Raw genomic sequence first — 23,831 nt, forward strand, 5'->3', positions numbered from 1 at the left:
CATGACCCAACTAGGTAACAACATCAGTGCAAGAAGGGAGGGAGGGTTGGGAGGAGGAGGAGCATCATAGTTTTCTCGCAGGCCTTTCATGACCCAACTAAGTAACATCACTCATGCTAGAAGGGAAGGGGTTTCCTCTCCGTTTACATAACCAAGCGCCCATTCAAGGAACTACCAAACACACACACACACCCCACCAACTGGTGTGTAGGACACTTCAATCTCTTCTCACAGGCACAACTGCTGAGCCAGAGGTTAGGAGGCACAACAGGGAGGACACTGGGGCAGCTCTTCATGCACATCAATGCTCAGCCGAGTTCTATATATATATATTTGGTCTCAGATCTCACAAACAGTGGTTAGGGCAATACATTTATGTTTTGATTGTACCTTTCATAAAACATGAAAAATATCTCTGTGTATAACCCTTGCCTTCCTCTTGCGATGGTATGTTTTTAGATTTAAGATTTATTTTTCCTATTGGATTGTTTGAGAACATTCAATGATATGAGTCTGTGATATGTGGTATCTGCACTATTTCATTTGCTGATCAGATAGCAGCATTTCTAATGTTGCAGCTTAACTCTTTTCTGTTTAGTTAAGGCTAACGCACACAGATTGGCTTTCTATATGGAACACCTTGGCCTGATTGATGGATTTGATTTGATTATTAATATGAATGTTGTGCTTATCGGGGTCATTAAAATGTTTAACATTGCGAACGTCGGAATTTGATTGAGCCACCATATTATTCTAAGGATCCATAAAGTAAATTTATTAATATAAATAGTAATATAATAGCTGGTGGTTTGTCTTTGGTACTTGGCTTCTCATTAACCACAGAATACATGCCTGAGTGGCCTTATCATTTCCCCAAAGTTTCCCTCTTCGAAGTAGCTAGAATCTTGCATCTTGATTTAATGGACCTTGATTTTGCAGGTTTATTTTTTAAAAGTTCTGCATCCAAGTTTTATCCAAATTCTAGACAGTGGTGGAATTTTGCTACCATGATGGATAAAGTATGTTACTTGGTATCAGTCTGGTCAATTATTGCTGTTCCCCCTTGAAGTGGGCATTCACATATTATCAGTAAATATAGCTTGGAAAGTAGATTTCTTCAAAACTGTCTACTTAAAATAGAGTTGACTCATCCAGCAAGATCCTTCCAGGATAAGTTGCTTGTTGTCCCCCATTTTTGTGAGGTGAGATGGGGTACAACCAGACAATACTGTTGTTTCATCATGGCTCCCATACACTTGAACAACTTTCCTTCAGAAGCTTAGATGTCTCCTTCAGTGGTGAGCTTCAAGAATGTAGTGAAATGATATTCTTCTGGAAGTCTTTGAAGATAAGTGTTATTGGAACCAACATTTCGGCTTGTTTCTTATTTATTAATCTTGTGCTCTGGTGTGAATGTGCCATACGATAAATAAATAAATAATCTTGTGCTTCATTTGTTATAATTTTTTACTTTGGCTTGATGATACAGTGGCTTGGAGTTTATGTTATTGTAATCTGGCTAAATTCGTTATGATTGAAGCATATTATGAGTTTGATAAACCAATTACATTTCATTTAGCGTTTTACATGGAGCAAACAGGAAGATACAGTGGTTCTCCCATGAGCTGTTCAGAGCATCCAGAAGTGGGAGGTGCTTCAGTCTTCAATGCGTGCACTTATTCTTCTGTTAGTTTGTCCAATGTATGTGGTGGGGCAGGCAGTGCAAGGGATTTCGTATATTCCTTGGTTTTCTAATTCGATTTTGTCTTTGGGGTTTCTTAGGATGGTGGATATTTTTCTGTTTGTGCAGAATGCTGTTTTAATGTTGTGTTTTTGGAGGATCTTGCTGATTTTGTCTGTAGTGCCTTTTATATATGGGAGGAGGGCTTTGCCGTTCTCTTGTTCTCTGTCTTGGATTTTGGTTGGGGTTTCTTTTTGGATTAGGTGGGTAATCTTCTTTCTTTGGAATCCATTGGCTGTGAGTACGTTGGTGAGAGTCCCAGCTCAAATCCCCCAGCAACTAAGACTAACCTGAGCACAACCAAGCCCCCACCTGAACAGAACACGCCTCTAACCAATCAGAACACGGCCAACCCCCCAACCAATCAGAACACAGCCAAACCCCCAACCAATGAGAACACACCCCCACCCAATCAGAACACAGCCAAGCCCCCACCCAATCAAGTCACACCCCCACTAGCAGTTAAAAGGAAGAAGCAGCTGCAAGCTCACATCACTCTGAGAAGCACAGAGCCGAAGACACAAGATGATGAATGAGACTTCATTGAAACGTTGCCTAGATCATGATCATCTATATATATAAAAGTGAAATACCACTCATGCATCATCACAAAATCTCCAGAACTGTAAAGCCTACAAACTTGAAATTTGGCATGTAGATTCCTCTTGGCTTCTAGGGGCTCACTAAGAAAGTTTCAGTTTCAGTTTCACAGCACCAAGCAGCTTTAATCGAGAACAGTTGAGCTAAGCCACGCCCAGACTCCTTGCTGTCTCCTTCTTGCTCACACAGCAAATACTGATTCACTTTCCCAATAGCCCTCAACTCTCTCACATGCTGGTAGGCAGAGCCCCAAAACTAAGCCCGACCACACAGTTTCATAGCGAAGCATGGATATCAAGCTAATATATATATATATATATATATATATATATATATATATATATATATATATATATATATATATATATATATTTGTTTTCTTAAGTTTTCGCGGTACTTACATGTATGGTGTTCGGCTTGGTTCGGGTATTTTCCCAGTCATTGTAGTTCTTTTAAAGTTGTAGCCGTTTCAGCAGAATCTCATCTGCCATCATCAATACAGAAGCCTGATGATGGCAGATGAGATTCTGCTGGCTGCTAAACAAAGAACTACAATGACGGGGAAAACCGCAACCCGCCTCATATATACTATATATATATATATATATATATATATATATATATATATATATATATATATATATGTATGTATGTATGTATGTATGTATGTATGGTGTTCGGCTTGGTTGGGTATTTTCCCACGTCATTGTAGTTCTTTTAAAGAACTATGTAGTTCTTTAAAGAACTACAATGACGTGAGAAAATCTGAACCAAGCACACCATTATATACCCGCGAAAACTTAAGAAAACATCTATCTATCTATCTATCTATCTATCTATCTATCTATCTATCTATCTATCTATCTATCTATCTATATATATATATATATATATATATATATATATATATATATATATATATGTTTTCTGAGGTTCTCGGGTATTTGTATGTGATCTTTGGTTATTCGGGTTCTCTCCCGCGTAAGATTCAAAGTATCTAGGCAACGTTGCGAGGTCCCACTCGCCATCTTCAGGCTGGTGCTTTCGGCTTAGTGCCAGTGCAAGCAGTGTGTGACCGGAGCTGCCATCTCTCTCTATACAAGTGGTGGGGATGGTGTGCTGGGCTGGTTGGCTGTGCTGCAGCCTCTTGATTGGTTGATGGAGTTGATGTTGGTATAATGGGCTGTGTAATGGCCTTTTGTTGTGGAGATATCCTGGATCTTGTGCTGTCATCTCCTGGGTCGTTAGCCTCTTGTGTTTTAACGGCTTGGGTAATGGGTTGTGTGATGGGCTTGTGAGTTCTTTTGTTGTGGTATCCTGGGTCTTGCGTTGTAATCTCCTGGGTCATTTGTGTTTTGATCTCTTTTCCATTAGCCTCCTGTGTAGTAACAGCTTGGGTAATGGGTTGTGTGATGACCTTGTGAGATTTATTGCTGTGGTATCCTTGGTCTTGTGCTGTGATATCCTGGGTCATTTGCTGTGTTGTGACTTCTCACAACATTTGCTGTGTTGTGACTTCTTACCCAAGCTGTTACTACACAGGAGGCTAATGGAAAAGAGATCAAAACACAAACGACCCAGGAGATTACAACGCAAGACCCAGGATACCACAACAAAAGAACTCACAAGCCCATCACACAACCCATTACCCAAGCCGTTAAAACACAAGAGGCTAACGACCCAGGAGATGACAGCACAAGATCCAGGATATCTCCACAACAAAGGCCATTACACGCCCATTATACCAACATCAACTCCATCAACCAATCAGAGGCTGCAGCACAGCCAACCAGCCCAGCACACCATCCCCACCACTTGTATATAGAGAGATGGCAGCTCCGGTCACACACTGCTTGCACTGGCACTAAGCCGAAAGCACCAGCCTGAAGATGGCGAGTGGGACCTCGCCAAACGTTGCCTAGATACTTTGAATCTTACGCGAGAGAACCGAATAACCAAAGATCCATATATATATATATATATATATATATATATATATATATATATATATATATATATATAAATAAAACAAATATGCGGTAATATATAAAGTAATATGCAAAAACATCAATCCTATTATCACATATATTATCTTCCATTATAACATCGATTATATAACTGTCAGAAATATTTACTCATCTGTTTTTCTTTCTTCTATAAACCATATTTCACCTAATTCCACTCCTCTAACCTCAGTATCTGTCATTTATAGAATAGTTGCCATGTTATGAAATAGTCCGAATCTTCTTTTCCTTTAATTCTAAGGGTTAGCTTATCCATCTCTGCACATTCCAGAATTTTTTTAAATTATAATATAGGCATCGTATTTTATTTCATTTTTCCCCAAAGCCTAAGCCGAGGAGTCTTACCGTCGGAATCAGGGCTCCAAGAGTTGAAGTGGTCAGAGGAGGAAGTTGAGGATACTAGGAGAAAAAAACACAATATGAACATAAATACTTGTGAGGCATTATTTATTTCTTGCTCCAAGGACTTTGGTCTCCATCAGTGTTCCATAATTTAGTTTTTTTCCTCTGATGAGGCTCAGGGTAGAAGAGCTGAAGAAGAGCTGAAGAAGAACTGAAGAAGAACTGAAGAAGAGCTGAAGAAGAGCTAAAGAAGAGCTAAAGAAGAACTGAAGAAGAGCTAAAGAAGAGCTGAAGAAGAACTGAAGAAGAACTGAAGAAGAGCTAAAGAAGAACTGAAGAAGAACTGAAGAAGCACTAAAGAAGAGCTAAAGAACTGAAGAAGAACTGAAGAAGCACTAAAGAAGAGCTAAAGAAGAACTGAAGAAGAGCTAAAGAAAAGCTAAAGAAGAGCTAAGAAGAGCTGAAGAAGAGCTAAAGAAAAGCTAAAGAAGAACTGAAGAAGAGCTAAAGAAAAGCTAAAGAAGAGCTGAAGAAGAACTGAAGAAGAGCTAAAGAAGAGCTAAACAAGAGCTGAAGAAGAGCTAAAGAAAAGCTAAAGAAGAGCTGAAGAAGAACTGAAGAAGAACTGAAGAAGAGCTGAAGAAGAACTGAAGAAGAACTGAAGAAGAGCTAAAGAAGAGCTAAAGAAGAACTGAAGAAGAATTGAAGAAGAACTGAAGAAGAACTGAAGAAGAATTGAAGAAGAACTGAAGAAGAACTGAAGAAGAATTGAAGAAGAACTGAAGAAGAACTGAAGAAGAATTGAAGAAGAACTGAAGAAGAGCTGAAGAAGAACTGAAGAAGAACTGAAGAAGAGCTAAAGAAGAGCTAAAGAAGAACTGAAGAAGAATTGAAGAAGAACTGAAGAAGAACTGAAGAAGAATTGAAGAAGAACTGAAGAAGAGCTGAAGAAGAACTGAAGAAGAACTGAAGAAGAACTGAAGAAGAATTGAAGAAGAACTGAAGAAGAGCTAAAGAAGAGCTAAAGAAGAGCTGAAGAAGAACTGAAGAAGAGCTGAAGAAGAACTGAAAAAGAGCTAAAGAAAAGCTAAAGAAGAGCTAAAGAAGAGCTGAAGAAGCACTAAAGAAGAGCTAAAGAAGAACTGAAGAAGAGCTGAAGAAGAGCTAAATAAAAGCTAAAGAAGAGCTGAAGAAGAACTGAAGAAGAGCTAAAGAAGAGCTGAAGAAGAGCTGTAGAAGCACTAAAGAAGAGCTAAAGAAGAACTGAAGAAGAGCTAAAGAAGAACTGAAGAAGAACTGAAGAAGAGCTAAAGAAGAGCTAAAGAAGAAGTGAAGAAGAGCTAAAGAAGAGCTAAAGAGGAAGTGAAGAAGAGCTGAAGAAGAGCTAAAAAAGAACTGAAGAAGAACTGAAGAAGAGCTGAAGAAGAGCTAAAGAAGAGCTGAAGAAGAACTGAAGAAGAACTGAAGAAGAGCTAAAGAAGAGCTGAAGAAGAGCTGAAGAAGAGCTAAAGAAGAGCTGAAGAAGAACTGAAGAAGAACTGAAAAAGAACTGAAGAAGAGCTAAAGAAGAGCTGAAGAAGAACTGAAGAAGAATTGAAGAAGAACTGAAGAAGAGCTAAAGAAGAGCTGAAGAAGAACTGAAGAAGAACTGAAGAAGAGCTAAAGAACAGCTGAAGAAGAACTGAAGAAAAGCTAAAGAAGAGCCGAAGAAGAGCTGAAGAAGAGCTGAAGAAGAGCTGAAGAAGCTTCTTGGATGAGAAGCTAAATGTATTCAAAGAAAAACCAGAACGTCCAGTTTCCTTTGGGACAACCATGATCTGGATGACTGAGAAGCCCCATGGACATGCCCTCTTTAGGAACCAAAGATCCAATTGTCTGGAGTTCTTGATTTCTCAACCCTCTGAGAAGCCACCTTCTGCTGTGGCTGGCTTGAAGGCTACCAAGATCTTGGACCTCCTGCCCAACGGGTGTTGATAAAGGCAGCCCGATCGATTCTTGAAATACATCGAGAACCAAGCAAACTCACCATCCCATCAGTGACGTCAAGGTTCAAGAGCCCTTGTTTCTGCAGGACGCCCAACACGGAGCTGAGGAAATTGACCGACAGTCCCAGCTGGGAGTTGGTTGTGTCTTCCATGGGTGGCATAGGTGGCATGGGCACTCTGCGGGGTGGAGGGAGGGATTCCGGCTTGCCCAGCGGGTAGTCGATGAGGGGGCCAGCCACATGCCCAACCACTGTCTGGGAGGAAGAGATAAAACAGTGGTAAACCTCAGGAAAGGATGGAGAAGCATTTGCATGTTACAGGTAGTCTTCAACTTACTATAGCTCATTTAGTGACCAAAGTTACAACGGCACTGGGAAAAAAAAGCAATTCATGACCGTTTTTCACATTTATGACCATTGCAGCATCCCCCATGGGTCATGTGATCAAAACACAGACCACTGGAAAGTGACTCATATTTATGATGGACGCAGTGTCCGGGGCTGTGATCCACTTTTGCGACCTTTTGACTAGCAAAGTCAAACGGGAAGCCAGGATCACTTAACCGTGTGACTAACTTCACAACTGCAAATGATTCACTTAGCAACCACAGCAAAAAAGGTTGTAAATTGGGGGGGGGATTCATTTGACAACGGTCTCACATAGCAACAGAAATTTTGGGTTCCACTGTGGTCGTAATGCAAGGACTACCTGTATTCTCTCCCTCGGTCTTATTGATGTCATGGTGGAAACTACAGTGAAGATGCCATTTGCATGAAACCATGATTGATTTAAACATATATTTTTTTAAAAAAAAAAAACACATTTATTACACACATTTCGTTCTTTTTTGCACTACTCTGACCAAACCCACATCACTCACAATATGGGTGGTCCTTGATGCATGACTGAAACGTTGAGCTCAGTTGTGATCTTAATTCAAGGACTACTTGACTGACGACCATAATTGCATTCACACATTTTGTTGGAATTTTGTTAGTATCACTTGGTTAGTTGTTTTGATGGTTTGCTGTGTTGTGAAGGACTAGAATTTCTAAGGGAACTACTACTAGTCTAATTCTATTGGAACTAGAACCACCATCGTGCCATTTTCTCTGTTGGAAGTGCCACCTAATGAGTTCGAAATGGAGAGACCCCATTATCCCTGAAACCATGATGAGGGTTGATGCTGATCATTCACAAGACCAATTGGGCCTTGTTGGTGGCACCAAAGGGCAGCTGAAGCAACGTGGCAGAGCAAACTCAGATTTAAGACTTACATTTAAATCAATCTCCAGGAAATGTCCTGTGACCAATGGCAGGCTGGAGACTGTATACTGGACACTTCCCAGTATTCCCAGAGGAACCAGAGCTGCAGAGAACAAGAAGGTCAACAGATACCATGGAATGGGCGCCATCACTTGACAGCTCCCCACATTGGCATTATCAAGTTGCATATCCTTAGAGCAACATGGCCTGGCCTTTATAGGTGCTACATTTCTCTGAAGAGGAGGAAGAGGAGGAGGAGGAGGAGGAGGAGGAGGAGGAAGAAGAGAAGAGGAAAAAGGGGAGGAGAAAGAAGAGAAGAGGAAAAAGGGGAGAGAAGGAGGAAGAAGAGAAAAAGGAGAAAAGGAGAAACAGAAGGAGAAGAGGAGGAGGGTGGAAGGAGAGGAAGAGAAGAAGAAGGAGGAAAGGAGGAGAAGGGGAAGAGACAAAGAGAAGATGAGAAAGAGAAGGAGGAGGAGGAGGAGGAGGAGGAGGAGAGAGAAGAAGAAGAAGAAGAAGAAGAAGAAGAAGAAGAAGAAGAAGAAGAAGAAGAAGAAGAAGAAGAAGAAGAAGAAGAAGAAGAAGAAGAAGGAAGGAAGGAAGGAAGGAAGGAAGGAAGGAAGGAAGGAAGGAAGGAAGGAAGGAAGAAAGGAAGGAAGGAAGGAAGGAAGGAAGGAAGGAAGGAAGGAAGAAAGAAAGAAAGAAAGAAAGAAAGAAAGAAAGAAAGAAAGAAAGAAAGAAAGAAAGAAAGAAAGAAAGAAAGAAAGAAAGAAAGAAAGAAAGAAAGAAAGAAAGAAAGAAAGAAAGAAAGAAAGAAAGAAAGATTTTTGGAAAGACACAGAACTGAGAAAAAAATGATCCTGGTTTCTCTTCAGTCGCTCTAACATGAAGAAGACTCTTCAAATACACAAGAAGAAGAAAGCAAAAACTCACAGTTCACAAGTCCAAGCTGGTCATTGACAAGGCCCAGGACTATGTCGAGGACGGGACAAAGCTGGAAAAGTTAAAATGTGTGTGATTTTCTATTCATGGTTATCTCCATCTCTTGGACATCCATCTCTGAAGCTGAAGTATTCATTGACATAAGAAGAGTTCTCCACTCCTCTACTCGTTGCAGAATATTTTCTGCCACCAGACTTGAAATTCTAGACCTAGAAAACCTAGAACTACGCCGCCTCCGGTCTCATCTAAATATAGTTTATAAAACCATTCATTGCAATGTCCTACCTGTCAATGAATACTTCAGCTTCAACCATAACAACACAAGAGCACACAATAGATACAAACTCAAGGTTAACGGCACCAAACTTCAGTGCAGGAAATACGACTTCAGCCACAGAGGGGTCAATGTCTGGAATACTCTACCTGACTCTGTGGTTTCTTCCCCAAACCCCCAAAACTTTAACCTTAGACTGTCTACTATTGACCTCACCCCTTTCCTAAGAGGTCTGTAGGGGACGTGCATAAGCGCACCAACGTGCCTACCGTCCCTGTCCTATTGTTTCTTTTTATTTTTCTTATATGTACCCATTTCATGTATTCATAACTATGTAAATACTTATACCTGTTATCTTGTAAGTGATTGACAAATAAATAGATAGATAGATAGATAGATAGATAGATAGATAGATAGATAGATAGTTAAATGAAAAGGATATCCTTTGGGGGAGGCATCATGGGTTAGCCACACAGATGTAAATGCACCGCATCTCCAACGAAGGTTCCATAAATGGTACCCTGGGGAAGCCAAGGGGGGCTGTGTGAATCACCTTAGCTCTGCTGACACCGGATGTGTATTGCTGCTGGTGTCCTAACTGATGGTGTTGAGGTTTGCTTTAGAATGACTCAGCAGAGCTGTGAGCTACAGGATGGATTCTGAAACAACTGCAAGGCTGGAAATGGCCTTTTTTTTCATGTATTGATGTGGTGCGTATTGTTAGAGGGGGTTGGGGCAGATATAGATGGTGATGAAGCATTGAGTTAAGACATGGTGAAGGTGGCACCAGGTGGGGATCAGTTAGTGAGGGTTGGAATAGGTTAGAGATGTAGACGTGTTATAGGCTTACTAGCATTGAGAGGTAATAGGTTAGGCGTGGCCAGAACTAGTACTGGGTGTGGTAGGGTGTGTGTCTCATGATAATGGTGATAAAAGGAAAGAGAGCAAACTCAAACCCAACGCTAACCTTGCCTGACTTTCAGCCATTCTTGCCTGATTAAGAGTATTTGTTGTTTCCTGATATATTGAATAAACCATCACCGTCCTAAAGAGGAGCTGGAGTTTAAAGACAAATCTTCAATACACAAGGACTGGCTGAGACAAAGAAGCTTCTTCAGTCCAGTTCTCAGAACTGAAGAAGCTTCTGGGAGGAGAAGCAACATGCCTTCAAGGAAAAACAAAGAAACTCCTGTTGCCTCTTGAAAAAGCACCTTTGGGACAACCATGACCTGGATGAGGGAGAACCTCCACAGACATTAAGTTTTGTGATTGGGAGCCTTTGTGTCCTGTTGGGGCCTTTGTTGCCACGCAAGTCTTGTTGGTTATGGTTCTGAGCTACTTGCCCGTCCAGACCGATCACCTCACTTACCAGATCAGGAAGAAGTCTGTTCAGGACACGGGCTAATAAATTGTCCACAATTGGAAGAAGGCTGCAGAGAAGAATAAAAACAAAGATGTGAGGAACATCTCCGGTTTGACAAATTGGCAGAAGAACATTTTGGGGAGCAAAGTGGCACCTCCATTAGCACAGATCTGATTGAGTCAGATCTTCTTGGTTTAGGTCCCACAAACCTTCAAGTCTTCTCGCCAAGAAAGAAGCAACAAATTGACAAGGGTTTCCAGGTTCTTGATTTCCCTCCTCTAAGTTATGGTGGACCTGATGTTCAGAAGACCAAGAGAGGTAGCCTTGAGGATGGCCTTCAGCTCTTCTTGGAGGGGGCAATAATTTTAGGGGCACATGGAAGCTGTCCATGTGTGGTCCAAGAAGACCTTCTGCAACTGAGCGCTTCAGATAATCTTTTCCTAACTTTATGCCACTTTATGAAGCTGTGAAAATACACAAGAGCTTGCTAAAAATTCAAAGTTCCACCTTTAATTGTGTGTTGGTGAGTAAGGAAGAGAGTAGAAAGAGTCATTGATGGCACATATATGTCTTTTTACAGAATAAGTAGGCATAATTAAAGGGCAGACTTAAATGATGGCCTTCGAGTTGGCTAAAATAAACAAAATTGTCCTCATAGGTAGTCCTTATTTAACGATGGTAATTGAAACTGAAAACTCTTAAACAATGTGGTCATTAAGTGTGACTTCACTCCACTGCAAAGGTAGCTCCAGCAATCCCAATTATTTTGGTTAAGTGCATCACCACAGACTGTTAAGCGAGCATCTGTTACTAGCGATTTCCTGTCGGCTTCCCCAGTGACTCTGTGGGAAACCGGCGGGAAAGGTCGCAAATGGGAATCACATGAGCATGGAACGCTGCAATGTCATAATTGCGAGCTGGTCAAAAAGTGCATAAATTGTGGTCTGGTGGCTGAGGGGACACTGCAACAGCTGAAACTATGCAGATCAGGCACAAATCGCATTCATTCAGCATTGTTGTTATTTTGAACGATGGCTGAATGTTGTGAAGTCTACCTGCATTTATATCACAAACACATACAAACGTTACCAATGAAAATATGAAGGTGGCTGGGAAGGTGATGGCACAGGAGGGACTGAAGTTCTCTTTGATGATGCTCACCCTCTAAGAAGTCTAATTTTAATGCCTCCCAGGAGCGTGTCACAGTGATCAATCACCAATGTGGGGTAGCCAGTGCCATCCATTGTCAGACGGACAATGGCTGTGATGTTCACCTCCACCGCAATGTCAAGCAAACCGAGAAGGCTGAAACAGAAGGGATAAGAAAACGCTGTTCAGGTCACCCATGGTTTGGTTTGTGGGGTCCTTGGTGGTCTCTGAGTTTGGTGGTTTTCTTACAGATGTTTCATGAACAACATGAACAACAACATACTCAAAAAGCACCAAGGACCCCACTCTCCTCTTCCTCCTCCTCCTCCTCCTCCTCCTCTTCCCAAACCCTATTCCCTTCTAGCACTGATGATGGCCCCTAGTTGAGTCATGAAAACATCTGCAAGGAAACAACCCACAATCCTCCTCCTCCTCCTCCTCTTCCTCCTCCTCCTCCTCCTCCCTCCTCCTCCTCCTCCTCCTCCTCCTCCTCCTCCTCCTCCTCCTCCTCCTCCTCCTCCTCCTCCTCCTCCTCCTCCTCAAATCCTACTCCCTCCTTTCACAGGTGATGTTCTCTTACCTCTCTCAACTGTTCGCCATATTGCTTACCTCTTCCCATTAAGTGCCACTCTGGTGTACAAATCCAGGTGAACCCCAATGCCAGGTAGAAGCCTCAGGTTGATCTTGGGAAGGGTCAGTTCCACAATTCGCAATCTGCAAGTAGAAGCAAAGTCGTTCAGATAATCCCATTTTTCCATTGACCTACAATGACAGAATCAACAGTTATCAACTGTAGAGCAACCAATTTAGACTGGAAATCAGAAAGGCTCCCAGCTAAATGCACACAGGGTTTGATGTCCACCGTCCAATCCCAAATTAAGTTCCATGTTACAATTAGGTGGTTTTAATGTATATGTTTGTTTTATATTTATAGTTTTCCTGGTTACTCAAATCCCAAGCAAGAGACTAGTACAGGGAATAATTAAAATCAAAAGAACACTACAGAAAAAGGTGAATGTCAATTCAAAACCTTCATCTCTGATCAAAACTGATGAAGTGTCAGGATTTCAGCAGTTACCCCCATTTAAATCATGAGTCTCGAGCCAAACTTCCAAAACTACACAGGATTTATTGGGAGTTAACCTGCCGGCACCGCCTGGGTGTAGCCGACTCTGAGACCCATAATTCACTGTCACCCTTGATCCTGGTTTCTCCACCCCCTGGGTGTATCATAATTCATATTCTCCAATGGGACACGTCCATAGCCAAGAGTCATCGATCATGCTCTCCATTTAGAATTTTGTACGGCAGAAACTTCAGTCACCTAGTTACTATCTTTGAAAAACTATTTATGGAATGCACTTTTAGTGTGCAAGCTGCCATACTGCACTTTCAAACCCTTTCCCCCCCTCCCTTTCTGTTGGCAACTATAAAACGGCCATAGAAAGGTTTTTATGAGTTGACATGACGAAGATAGTCTTAAGTGTCTTCTGGAATGTTGGAACACCCAGGACCAAGTGTACCTCTGGGCACAGACAATGAGGAAGTCTGCTAGAAAAAGTGCTCGTATTCTTAATTTGAGTTAAATTCTGGAAGTTGCAAGACATCTAATGATCACCAACTTGAGAAGCATGACGCAGTGATCCATCACCAGAAGACCATCCTTTTACTTGCCCAAGGATACAGTTTCTAAAGCTGGGGTCCCTATGAAAAGCATACATCAACAAGACGTTCTTACCCAGTCAGTCCTTGGACTGTGCTGAGAAGACCTCCTTCCCCAAGGATGCCAAGGACTCCACCTCCACCAAGTAGGCCTCCGTTGCCCAGCAGGCCTCCATTGCCGAGGAGGCCCCCACCTCCACCAAGAATTCCTGCAGTACCAAGCAGACCTCCATCACCCAGTAAGCCTCCTTGGCCCAGCAGATCGCTGGCACCTGGACCTCCACTGTTGCCACCACCAGTAGCCCTGATGCTCCTACCTCTAAGCATGCCTCCAGGTACCCTTTCTCCTGCTCCTTTTCTGCCACCACCAAGCACACCTCCAGGAAGTCCTCTTCTTCCTCGACCACCACCACCACCAAGCACACCTCCAAGAAGTCCTCCTCCACCACCACCTCTTTCTCCTCCTCCACCACCAAGCACACCTCCAAGAAGTCCTCCTCCACCACCACCTCTTTCTCCTCCTCCACCACCAAGCACACCTCCAAGAAGTCCTCCTCCTCCTCCTTCACCACCTCCTCCTCCATCACCACCAAGCACACCTCCAAGAAGTCCTCCTCCTCCTCCACCACCTCCTCCTCCTTCACCAAGCACACCTCCAAGAAGTCCTCCTCCTCCTCCTTCACCACCTCCTCCTCTACCACCACCAAGCACACCTCCAAGAAGTCCTCCTCCACCACCACCTCTTCCACCACCACCACCAAGCACACCTCCACGAAGTCCTCCTCCACCACCACCTCTTTCTCCTCCTCCACCACCAAGCACACCTCCAAGAAGTCCTCCTCCTCCACCACCTCCTTCTCCACCTTCTCCACCAAGCACACCTCCAAGAAGTCCTCCTCCACCACCACCTCTTTCTCCTCCTCCACCACCAAGCACACCTCCAAGAAGTCCTCCTCCTCCTCCACCTCCTTCTCCTCCTCCACCACCAAGCACACCTCCAAGAAGTCCTCCTCCTCCTCCTCCACCACCTCCCCTCCTCCTCCACCAAGCACACCTCCAAGAAGTCCTCCTCCACCACCACCTCTTTCTCCTCCTCCTCCACCAAGCAAACCTCCAAGAAGTCCCCCTCCTCCTCCACCACCACCAAGCAAACCTCCAAGAAGTCCCCCTCCTCCACCACCACCAAGCACACCTCCAAGAAGACCTCCTCCACCACCACCTCCTCCTCCGAGTAAGCCTCCAGTGAGGCCTCCCAGAAGGCCTCCACCCCCGCTGCCCCCCAGGAGGCCTCCTAAAAGACCACCGTCTCCACCACCTCCATTGCCAAGGGGCACTTCTCTCATGGTGCCTTGGAGGGCGTTGCTTTGGGCCATCGAGTTGCTGACAGCTGGAAAACAAAAGAACAAGGAGGTCACACATAACAATGGGGATGGACAAGACAACCTCACTCCTGTCCCTGTTTGGCTCTTTGGGGATCAGCAAGTTTCACCTCTGGGGTGTCTTTGTGAATAAGTTTTTATTTCAAGAGGAATGGAACACCTTCCATCACTATTCATCTCTTTCCTTTCTTGACCCTAAGATCAGGAATAGGAGGATGTCCTGGGTGGACCCCATGGGATGTCCTACCAGAGTGGCTTTGAGTTTGAGCACTTGCTTTCCATGCAAAGACCCCAGGTTCAACCTTCAGCATTTCCAAATAGGGGCCTTCTCTACTCCTGAAGACCATGGATAGTCTCCAAGCTCGCATCAATGGGCGTTATATAAAGCAGAGTAGACCGTACTAGATGGAACAACAGTTTGATGCAGTTGAATATCGAGTGTTTGATGGTGGGCAATAGAAAAATAAGAGAAACCATTAAAAACATGGAAACAGTTCATGGAAAAAGTGGGGTGTCTATTCAAACCTTCATCCCTGTCCATTTCTGAAGAAAGACAGTCTTCTGGAGCATTTTTAAAGCATATTTATGGTTTCTCCCAATTACTCAGTTCCTGGGTCAGTAGACAAGTCTAGGAACCAATTAAAATAATGAGAATATTAAAAACTGGACTTCTACAAAGCATGACCATCCCTGAAGAAAGATGTTCTTTAAGTGTCTGCCATTAAGACACTTAAAGAACATCTTTCTTCAAAGATGGCTTCTTCTTCATCCCAATCATCTTGTTGCACAGTCAGTTTCTCATAGGTGCAAATCGCCATTTCTAAGAATTGAAAAAGAGTGCCAAGAGAGTCTTTCCCTTCTTGTTCTTCTTCTTTGTATTTTTTGAATTCAATTTTCAATTCATCCACAAGTGATGCCATTGTAGAAAGACATTTTTTTCCCAAAACAACCACCCAAGTGTTTTTAGTCCTTCAATAATAATTTCCAAAAGTTCCAAAGTCACCAAACAGTCCAAATAAGCTGTTTCTTTTAGCACTTTCTTCTTTCTTCACTTTCTCTTTCTGGGGTTACTGTTTAGTTGCAAAGTTCTGGTTAAAATGTATCTTTTAAAAGTCTTGTCAGTATTTAATGATTCTTTAAAATTCTAGGCAATCTCCTCCTTGCTTCCAAATCCTACTCCAATTCTTTTCCTCTCCCTTCCCACTTACAGCAAAAAAATGTTTTTTTAAATGTTCAGAAATCCTTATCATCCCTTTAGCGTTTAATTATCCAGTTTACCTGTTGATGCCAAAGCGGGTTTTTCCGATTTCTCATGTATTTCTGTTCGCTGTCAACGTTAGGAAGGAGAGTGGGGAAAAAAAAGAACTTTCCCTTTTAACTTCCATTCGCCGCTTGTAAATCTCTGGGAACGATATATCTTTCACAAATTTTAAGTTCCAGGATACCTTCGTTGTTGCTTTATCCCAGTCAGCAAAAAAAAACCTTTCACTTCTTCTTAACTCCTCCTGCACTTTCTTTTCCGGATGAGTGCTTCTTTGTGGCGGCCATTTCTGACCGCCACTCTACCGCCTTCGGAAAAGGGGGTTTAGCCGGCTAGGGAAGAGAGGTGCGATTTCTCTCGACCCTGCCAGATCCCCCCCTATCTTCACCTCCTTCTACGGAGGTGGCTAGCCCTGAAGCCAGATGGCTCAGGGCACTCCAGCAGCGAGCGCAGGCAGAAACTGCGCATGATCGCGGATTCCTGCCTGCCCCGAAGTGCTGCAAACCGGAAGTCCAGTTTCTTGGTCATATTGCAGGAAGATGATTTAAATTTATTAATTTTTATTAATTTTAATGTATTTTAATTTGTTTTGGCATAGTTCTGGTTTGTCTTAGTCAGATCCTGAGTGATAGACAAATACAGAAAACCATTCAAAGTCATGGGAGACGCTCCCTAAACAGTTGGATGTCCGCTCAGATCTTCATCCTTGAGCAACCCTGAAGAAAGATCGTCTTAAATACCAATAAAGTAGAATATTTGTGGCTCAGGGTTCAAATGATGTGTCCTTGGTACTCTCTGAGTTGCAGACATTACATGACCCAACTAAGTAACATCATCACTACTAGAAAGGAGGAGGGTTTGCACTGATGTTATTAGCTAGTTGGGTCATAAAACATTTGCAGGAAAACAGTCAAACTCAGAGAGTACCAAGGGCCCCACAGTCCTCCTCTTCTTCCCCTGCCTCCCCACAAATCCCGCTCCCTCCTAGCACTGATGTTGTTACCTAGTTGGGTCATGAAACGTCTGCAAGAAAACAACCAACTCAGAGAGCACCCAGGACCCCACAGTCTTCCTTCCTTCCTTCCTTCTTTTGTCCCTCGCTCCTTTCCATTCCTCCTTCCTTCCTTCCTCCTCCTCTTTCTCCCTCTCCCTTCTAGCACTGATGTTGTTACCTAGTTGGGTCATGAAACATCTGCAAGAAAACAACCAACTCAGAGAGCACCCAGGACCCCACAGTCTTCCTTCCTTCCTTCCTTCCTTCCTTCCTTCCTTCCTTCCTTCCTTCCTTCCTTCCTTCCTTCCTTCCTTCCTTCCTTCCTTCCTTCCTTCCCTCCTCCTTCCTTCCTTCCTTCCTTCCTTCCTTCCTTCCTTCCTTCCTTCCTTCTCTTTCTCCCCCTCCCTCCTAGCACTGATGTTGTTAGCTAGTTGGGTCATGAAACATCTGCAAGAAAACAACCCGGCTCAGAGAGCTCCAAGGACCCCACAATCCTCCTTCCTTCCTTCCTTCCTTCCTTCCTTCCTTCCTTCCTTCCTTCCTTCCTTCCTTCCTTCCTTCCTTCCTTCCTTCCTTCCTTCCTTCCTTCCTTCTCTTTCTCCCCCTCCCTCCTAGCACTGATGTTGTTATCTAGTTGGGTCATGAAACATCTGCAAGAAAACAACCCGGCTCAGAGAGCACCAAGGACCCCTTATAGACTTAAGTGTCTTCTGGAATGCCAGAACACTCAAGACCATATGCGCCTCTTAGGGATAGTGTACTCCATAAAAGGAGGGCCTTCTACCAAAGATCCTAATATTTTTTTTAGCTGGAGTTAAATTATGGAAGCAGCCATGCATCTAAGGATCACCAAGTCAACATCTTTCTCTTCCATTTGCCTGAGGAGGCCATTTCTAAAACCGAGGCCTCCCCATAAACAGACTCAGTTGAGCTCCTTGTTCCTTGCTTGCTCTCTTAGACTTACCATTACGCAGCACGCCTTGGTTGACTCGGATGACCGCGTCGGTTGGAAGGAGTTGACTTCGGGAGGGAGTCAGCAGAGCAGAGACCACGAAGACGCCCCAGGCCGCTAACATCTTTGGTCAAGTGGGACCTGCTGAGATGCAATTGGAGCTGAGTACAGATGTCCTCTCAAAATTTCTCTCCGTCTAATTATCGGAGAGAGAAACCGAGTGGGAGATTTCTCTGAAGGGAAAAGAGAACCTGGCCGACCAATTCTGAAGAGCTCCGGGGGAGGGGGAGAGATCTTTCTGAAAAAGGCCATCAAGAGAACTTCTTCTTGAGATCTTCCCCTGAGGTTGAACCAGAGGTGGTATTCAGCAGGTTCTGGCCAGTTCTGGAGAACCAGTGGTGGAAATTTTGAGTCCTTTGGAGAACCAGCCAATCCCACCTCTGACTGGCCTCCATCCCTTCTCTGCCTCCTATTGAGTCCCAGCTGATTGGCTGGGTCTCCTTTGGTTGCCCTGCACAGGAGAACGGAGCTGAAAAGCAGGTTAGTGGGGTGGGGAGGGAAAGGGGATATTGCAGTAACCTTCCCCCTTTCCTCCCTTCTCCTGGCAGCTCTGCACATGCGCACACTGGGAACAGGCTCCAGCTTTTCTTCTGCCCCACTGATCTCCAACTCCGAAGGCAGCTGATGACAGTTTGACTGGCCCCGCCAACCCTATCTCTTCTCTGCCTCCCATTGAGTCCCAGCTGATCAGCTGCGTCTTCTTTGGTTGTCCTGCACAGGAGAAAGGAGCTGGAAAGCAGGTTAGTGGGATGGGGCGGGGGATGTTTCAGTAACCTTCTCCTGCCACGCCCACCCAGCTATGCCCACAGAACCAGTAGTAAAATATTTTGAATCCCACCACTGGGTTGAACAGCTGGAAGTCTTGGGAGGTGACAAACCATAGCAAATTGTCCCAAAGGTGCTTCCTCCATAAGGCAAATGGTCTTTCTTGTTCTTGATTTTCCTTGAAAGCATTTCACTTCTCATCCAAGAACTGAAGAAGCTTCTTGGATGAAAAGTGAAGTGTTTTCAAGGGGAAATAAAATCAAGAAAGTCTAGCTGCCTTTTGGAAAAGCACCTTTTCCATGACTTGGAGCATGACATTCCATGTCACTAACCACGACTTGGATGATGGGGAACCTCCATAGACACCTAACAAATTGTGGATTGAAAGCTAGGGCAGCCAGACCCCTGAGCAATCCTTGGTCACCTCACTGCTGTGATCAAGAACATCAGATCCATCGGTGAAAAGTCCTCTGATGCCATTTTTTTTTAAACCTCCATAAGAACCTTTTCCTGAAATTGAGTTAAAACTGGTAGTAGATCAACCTTTTGATACCATCTACTTTCTCAGTAGGAATTGAGAAAAGGAGATAAGATTGTTGGTAGGACTGTATCACCAAAGACTCAGCTGGCATCTTCTTTGGACATCATTCCGCAGAGATCCAGATTGCACCAATTTGGGCCCCATTGACCCAACTAAGCTTGTTCCAACGTCTGGGGCATTTGCATTCCCCCAAAAGTGCAAGTCAGGGAAAAAACCCACAACTGATTGGTTGTCGTTTAGATACAATTTGAATTCAAGTACAAGAGAATATTTGTGGCTTAGGGATGAAGTCCAGAAGTTGTGGGCGCTCCAACACTAAAGGTTTTTGAAGAAGAAACTGGACGTCCATTTGTGCAGAACAGCATAGGGTCTCCTGCTTGAACAGGGGGTTGGACTAGAAGACCTCCAAGGTCCCTTCCAACTCTGTTATTCTGTTACTCTGAACTCTGGGTCCCAGATGATCCATGAGCTAAATACATCATGTTTTTTAGGATTTCCACATATGGGTGTGATAATTCTCTCATTCCTATTCAAAATTATAATTTGGGAAAGTTTGATGAAGAGGTGATTGACAGGGTAAGATCTCATCCCTGTACTGCAATCCATCTCTTCTTTACTGGTTTTCTGCATGATTTTAAAGGTTTCTTTTTCTTTTTTAATTCAAAATTATAATTTGAGAAAATTTGAAGAAAAAGTGATTGACAGTAAAAAGACCTCATCCCTGTACTGTGTCAACTCATAAAACATTTCTATGCCTGTTTTACAGCTGCCATGAACAGAAAGGGATGGGAGAGACATACTGTCTGCCTCCAATTTTCCATAGAGTTTAATTTTAACAGATAACAGATAATCAGAGTTGGAAGGGACCTTACAGGTCATCTAGTCCAACCCCCCACCCAAGTGGGAGACCCTACACCATTTCTGACAAATGGCAGTCCAATCTCTTCTTGAAGTTCTCAAGTGAGGAAGCTCCCACAACATCTGAGGGAAAGCTGCTCCATGGGTTGATTGTTCTCCCTGTCAGAAAATTTCTCCTTATTTCCAGGTTGAATCTCTCCTTGTTCAGTTTCCATCCATTATTCCTTGTCTGGCCTTTGGGTGCTTTGGAGAATAGCTTGACCCCTTCCTCCTCTCTGGGGCAGCCCCTCAAATACTGGAAGATGTTCTCCTGTCTCCCTTGGTCCTTCTCTTCACTAGACTAGCCAGGCCCAGTTCCTGCAACCATTCTTCATATGTTTTAGCCTCCAGTCCCCTAATCATCCTGGTTGCTCTTCTCTGTACTTTTTCTAGAGTCTCAATGTCTTTTTTATAATGTGGTAACCAAAACTGGATGCAGTACTCTAGATGTGGCCTTACTAAGGCTTTATAGAGTGGTATTAGTACCTGCCTTGGTCTCGATTGTATCCCTCTGTTAATGCAACTTAGGATTGCATTGGCTTTTTTGCCGGCTGCTACCCACTGCTGGCTCCTATTTAGCTGGTTGTTCACTAAGACTCCAAGATCCCTTTCCCAGTTACTTCTATTGAGCCTGGTTTCACCCAGTCTGCTTCATTTTATTTTTAATTTACATACTTTAACCATTTCGACTCTTTTTCTCTTTCATCTTTTTATGACTTGTGAGCTGCAGATGGCTGGTAGGTAAATTTAATAAAGAAATCAAAGAAATAGAAGGAATAAATCAAAGAACTGCAGCCCCATCATCCACCTTGTACTCCTTTACCTGGATTTTGTTTCTGCTCAGGCTAATGGAGAATGGAGAATCTTGGCTTTCGACCTGCTAATTTTCAGTCTGTTTCTAGGTTGTTCTCAGCCACCTCACCTCCTCCTCCTCCTCCTTCGGGTTCTAGAACTGTTGAAGTGGCACCACCATTTATATCAATGGCAGGCAGTGGGTGGTGATGCATTGGGCGCCAGGGATATGTTGATAATGAGCTCACTCTTCTCTTTTTATCTGATTTCTCAAAGTTCAGTCTTTGTAATGAGTTGTAATTCTGGAACAGGGTATTAAGCCAGAGGTATCAAATGCCCAGGCAGCTCTACAATCTGAGGTTCATTGTCTCTAACAAGAGGAAAGGAAGGGTGTTGTAATGACGAGGCAGTCGAGTTGTTTGATCATGAACAATTGAATCATGATGATCTTTATTGGAGTCTAGTCTTGCATTTATACACATTTTTAGTTATCCTCCATCACTGGTTAACTTTGGTTACTGCTTAACTTTCGTTACTGTTTAGCACAGGAATCCATACAATTAATTATCTCTGGTTAAAGTCTAACATATGTTGACTTCCTCTCTCTAATCCTCCTTTAGATTAGTGACTTTGTTTACCTGAGTTGTATTTGCTTGGAAACATTCTTTATCTGAGGTTTGCCATCCAAGACTGGAACATTCCTGCAATTACAACTCTACAGAAGGGTTGATTTTTTCCCCCACATTTACAAAAATATGGAAGATACAGGTTAACAGAGTTGGAAGGGACCTTGTAGGTCATCTAGTCCAACCCCCACCCCCGCCCAACACCATTTCTGACCGATGGCAGTCCAGTCTCTTCTTGAAAGCCTCCAGGGATGAAGCTCCCACAACTTCCAAAGGCAACTTCTGTTCCATCGGTTGATTGTTCTCCCTGTCAGATAATTTCTCCTTATTTCCAGGTTAAATCTCTCCTTGTTCAGTTTCCATCCATTATTCCTTGTCTGACCTTCAAAGGTGCTTTGGAAAATAGCTTGACCCCTTCCTCCTCCTCCTGTGGCAGCCTCTCAAATATTGGAAGGCTGCTATCCTGTCTCCCCTGGTCCTTCTCTTCACTAGACTAGCTAAGCCCAGTTCCTGTAACGGTTCATCATATGTTTTAGTCTCCAGTCGCCTCATCATCCTGGTTGCTCTTCTCTGCACTCTTTCCAGAGTCTCAATTTTTTTTTATAGTGTAGTGACCAAAACTGGATGCAGTACTCTAGGTGTGGCCTTAACTAAGGCTTTTGTAGAGTGGTATTAGTACTTCCCTTGATCTTGATTGTATCCCTCTGTTAATACAATTTAGGATTGCATTAGCTTTTTTGGCTGCTGCTGCACACTGCTGGCTCCTATTTAGCTGGTTGTCCACTAAGACTCCAAGATCCTTCTCACAGTTCCTGCTATTGAGCCTGGTTTCACCCAGTCTATATGTGGACTTTTGGTTTTTCTTGAAATGTCTACTTGGGGGCCACAATTCTCCACCCTCCCTATGAAAAAGGGGATCTCCATGAAGACTTCTCTAGAAAGATCTGGACAAGTAAATGCAGCACATGGTTTCAGAGCCCTAAAATATCTTCTCCTTACTATCCTCGATGACAATCCACAGCATTTCTCCCTGTGACATTAGGGTACAAGCCTAGGGAAGGGGAAAGCTGAAGGTCTAATCAAACATGGTAAGGGTAACTCACTAGTTGGGTTCAGACAACTATGTTTTAACAGGTGAATTACAGAACAAGTGGACAGTTAAGTATGAAGTACGTTGCAGAATTTGGGTAAGGCTAATTTAACGAAAAAAAGGACTGGGGCAACATGACAAGAGTCTTCCAATATTTGAGGGGCTGCCATCAAGTAGAGGAGGTCCACCTATTCTCCAGAGCCCCGGAGGGAAGGACAAGAAGCAACAGATGGAAACTGATCAAGGAGAGAAGCAACCTGGAACTAAGGAGAAACTTTCTAGCAGTGAGGACTATTAACCAGTGGAACAACTTGTCCTCAGACATCGTGGGTGCTCCATCACTGGGGTTTTTGAAGAAGAGACTGGACAACCATTAGTCTGGGATGGTATAAGGTCTTCTGCTTGAGCAGGGGTTGGATTAGAAGACCTCCAAGGTCCCTTCCAGCGCTATTCTGATTCTGGACATATTCGCATTGCTCATTAATTTTTAGTGAATTTTAATTACTGGGAATATTGTGTGACTCCAGTCTAGTTGACTTTTTTTTCTCAAATTTTGGAAATTTAAGGCATGTGGACTTCAACTCTTAGGATTCGCCAGCCAGCTATGCTGTGTAGCTACATAGCTAGGTAGGTGTCCTAGTGGACAATGACTTAAACGTGAGCCAGCCGTGTGTTGCAGCTGCCAAAAAAATCCAACGCAATCCTAGGCTGCATCTACAGTGGGATAGAATCAAGATCACGTGAAGTTCTAGTACTGCTTTATACTACGTTGGTGAGACCACACTTGGGGCATAGAACATAGAAAGATAGAATAGGAAGGGACCTTGGAGGTCTTCTAGACCAACCCACCTGCTCAAGCAGGAGACCCTATACCATTTCAGACAAAGGATTGTCCAGTCTCTTTTTGAAAGCTTCCAGTGATGAAGCTCCCACAACCTCCAGAGGCAAGCTGTTCCATTGGTGGATTGCTCTCACCCATTAGGAAATTTCTCCTTAGTTCAAGGTTGCTTCTCTCCTTGGTTAGTTTCCATCCATTGTTTCTCATCTTGCCTTTTGGGGCTTTGGAAAATAGTTCGACCCCTTCATCTTTGTAGGAGCCCTGCAAATATTGGACCAGTGCTATTGTCAG

General features: G+C 43.5%; 1 protein-coding gene across 2 annotated transcripts in view; it reads right to left on the reverse strand.

Moving 5' to 3' along the window:
* Positions 1–21,117, reverse strand: part of LOC148131048 (BPI fold-containing family B member 4-like) — a 34,751-nt gene extending 13,634 nt beyond the window's left edge. Inside the window, exons 1-11 of one of the 2 annotated variants that reach the window (XM_087958952.1) lie at positions 21,018–21,117; positions 17,944–18,075; positions 14,565–14,732; positions 13,422–13,554; positions 12,293–12,397; positions 11,696–11,839; positions 10,541–10,601; positions 8,889–8,949; positions 7,970–8,061; positions 6,734–6,946; positions 4,711–4,764 (exon numbers count right to left, since the gene is read on the reverse strand). In XM_087958952.1, the coding sequence (XP_087815078.1) occupies positions 4,711–4,764; positions 6,734–6,946; positions 7,970–8,061; positions 8,889–8,949; positions 10,541–10,601; positions 11,696–11,839; positions 12,293–12,397; positions 13,422–13,554; positions 14,565–14,732; positions 17,944–18,055 (1,143 nt within the window). In that variant the 5' untranslated portion in view covers positions 18,056–18,075; positions 21,018–21,117. Of the gene's footprint in view, positions 1–4,710; positions 4,765–6,733; positions 6,947–7,969; positions 8,062–8,888; positions 8,950–10,540; positions 10,602–11,695; positions 11,840–12,292; positions 12,398–13,421; positions 13,555–14,537; positions 14,733–17,943; positions 18,076–21,017 lie in introns of both variants that reach the window. The other variant, XM_087958951.1, reaches the window with a different exon arrangement.
* Between the last annotated feature and the right edge of the window lie 2,714 nt (positions 21,118–23,831).

This window comes from Notechis scutatus, chromosome 3, assembly GCF_049901735.1.
Source record: "Notechis scutatus isolate UNSWTSFEM ecotype Mainland chromosome 3, rNotScu1.2, whole genome shotgun sequence".
NCBI lineage: Eukaryota > Metazoa > Chordata > Lepidosauria > Squamata > Elapidae > Notechis > Notechis scutatus.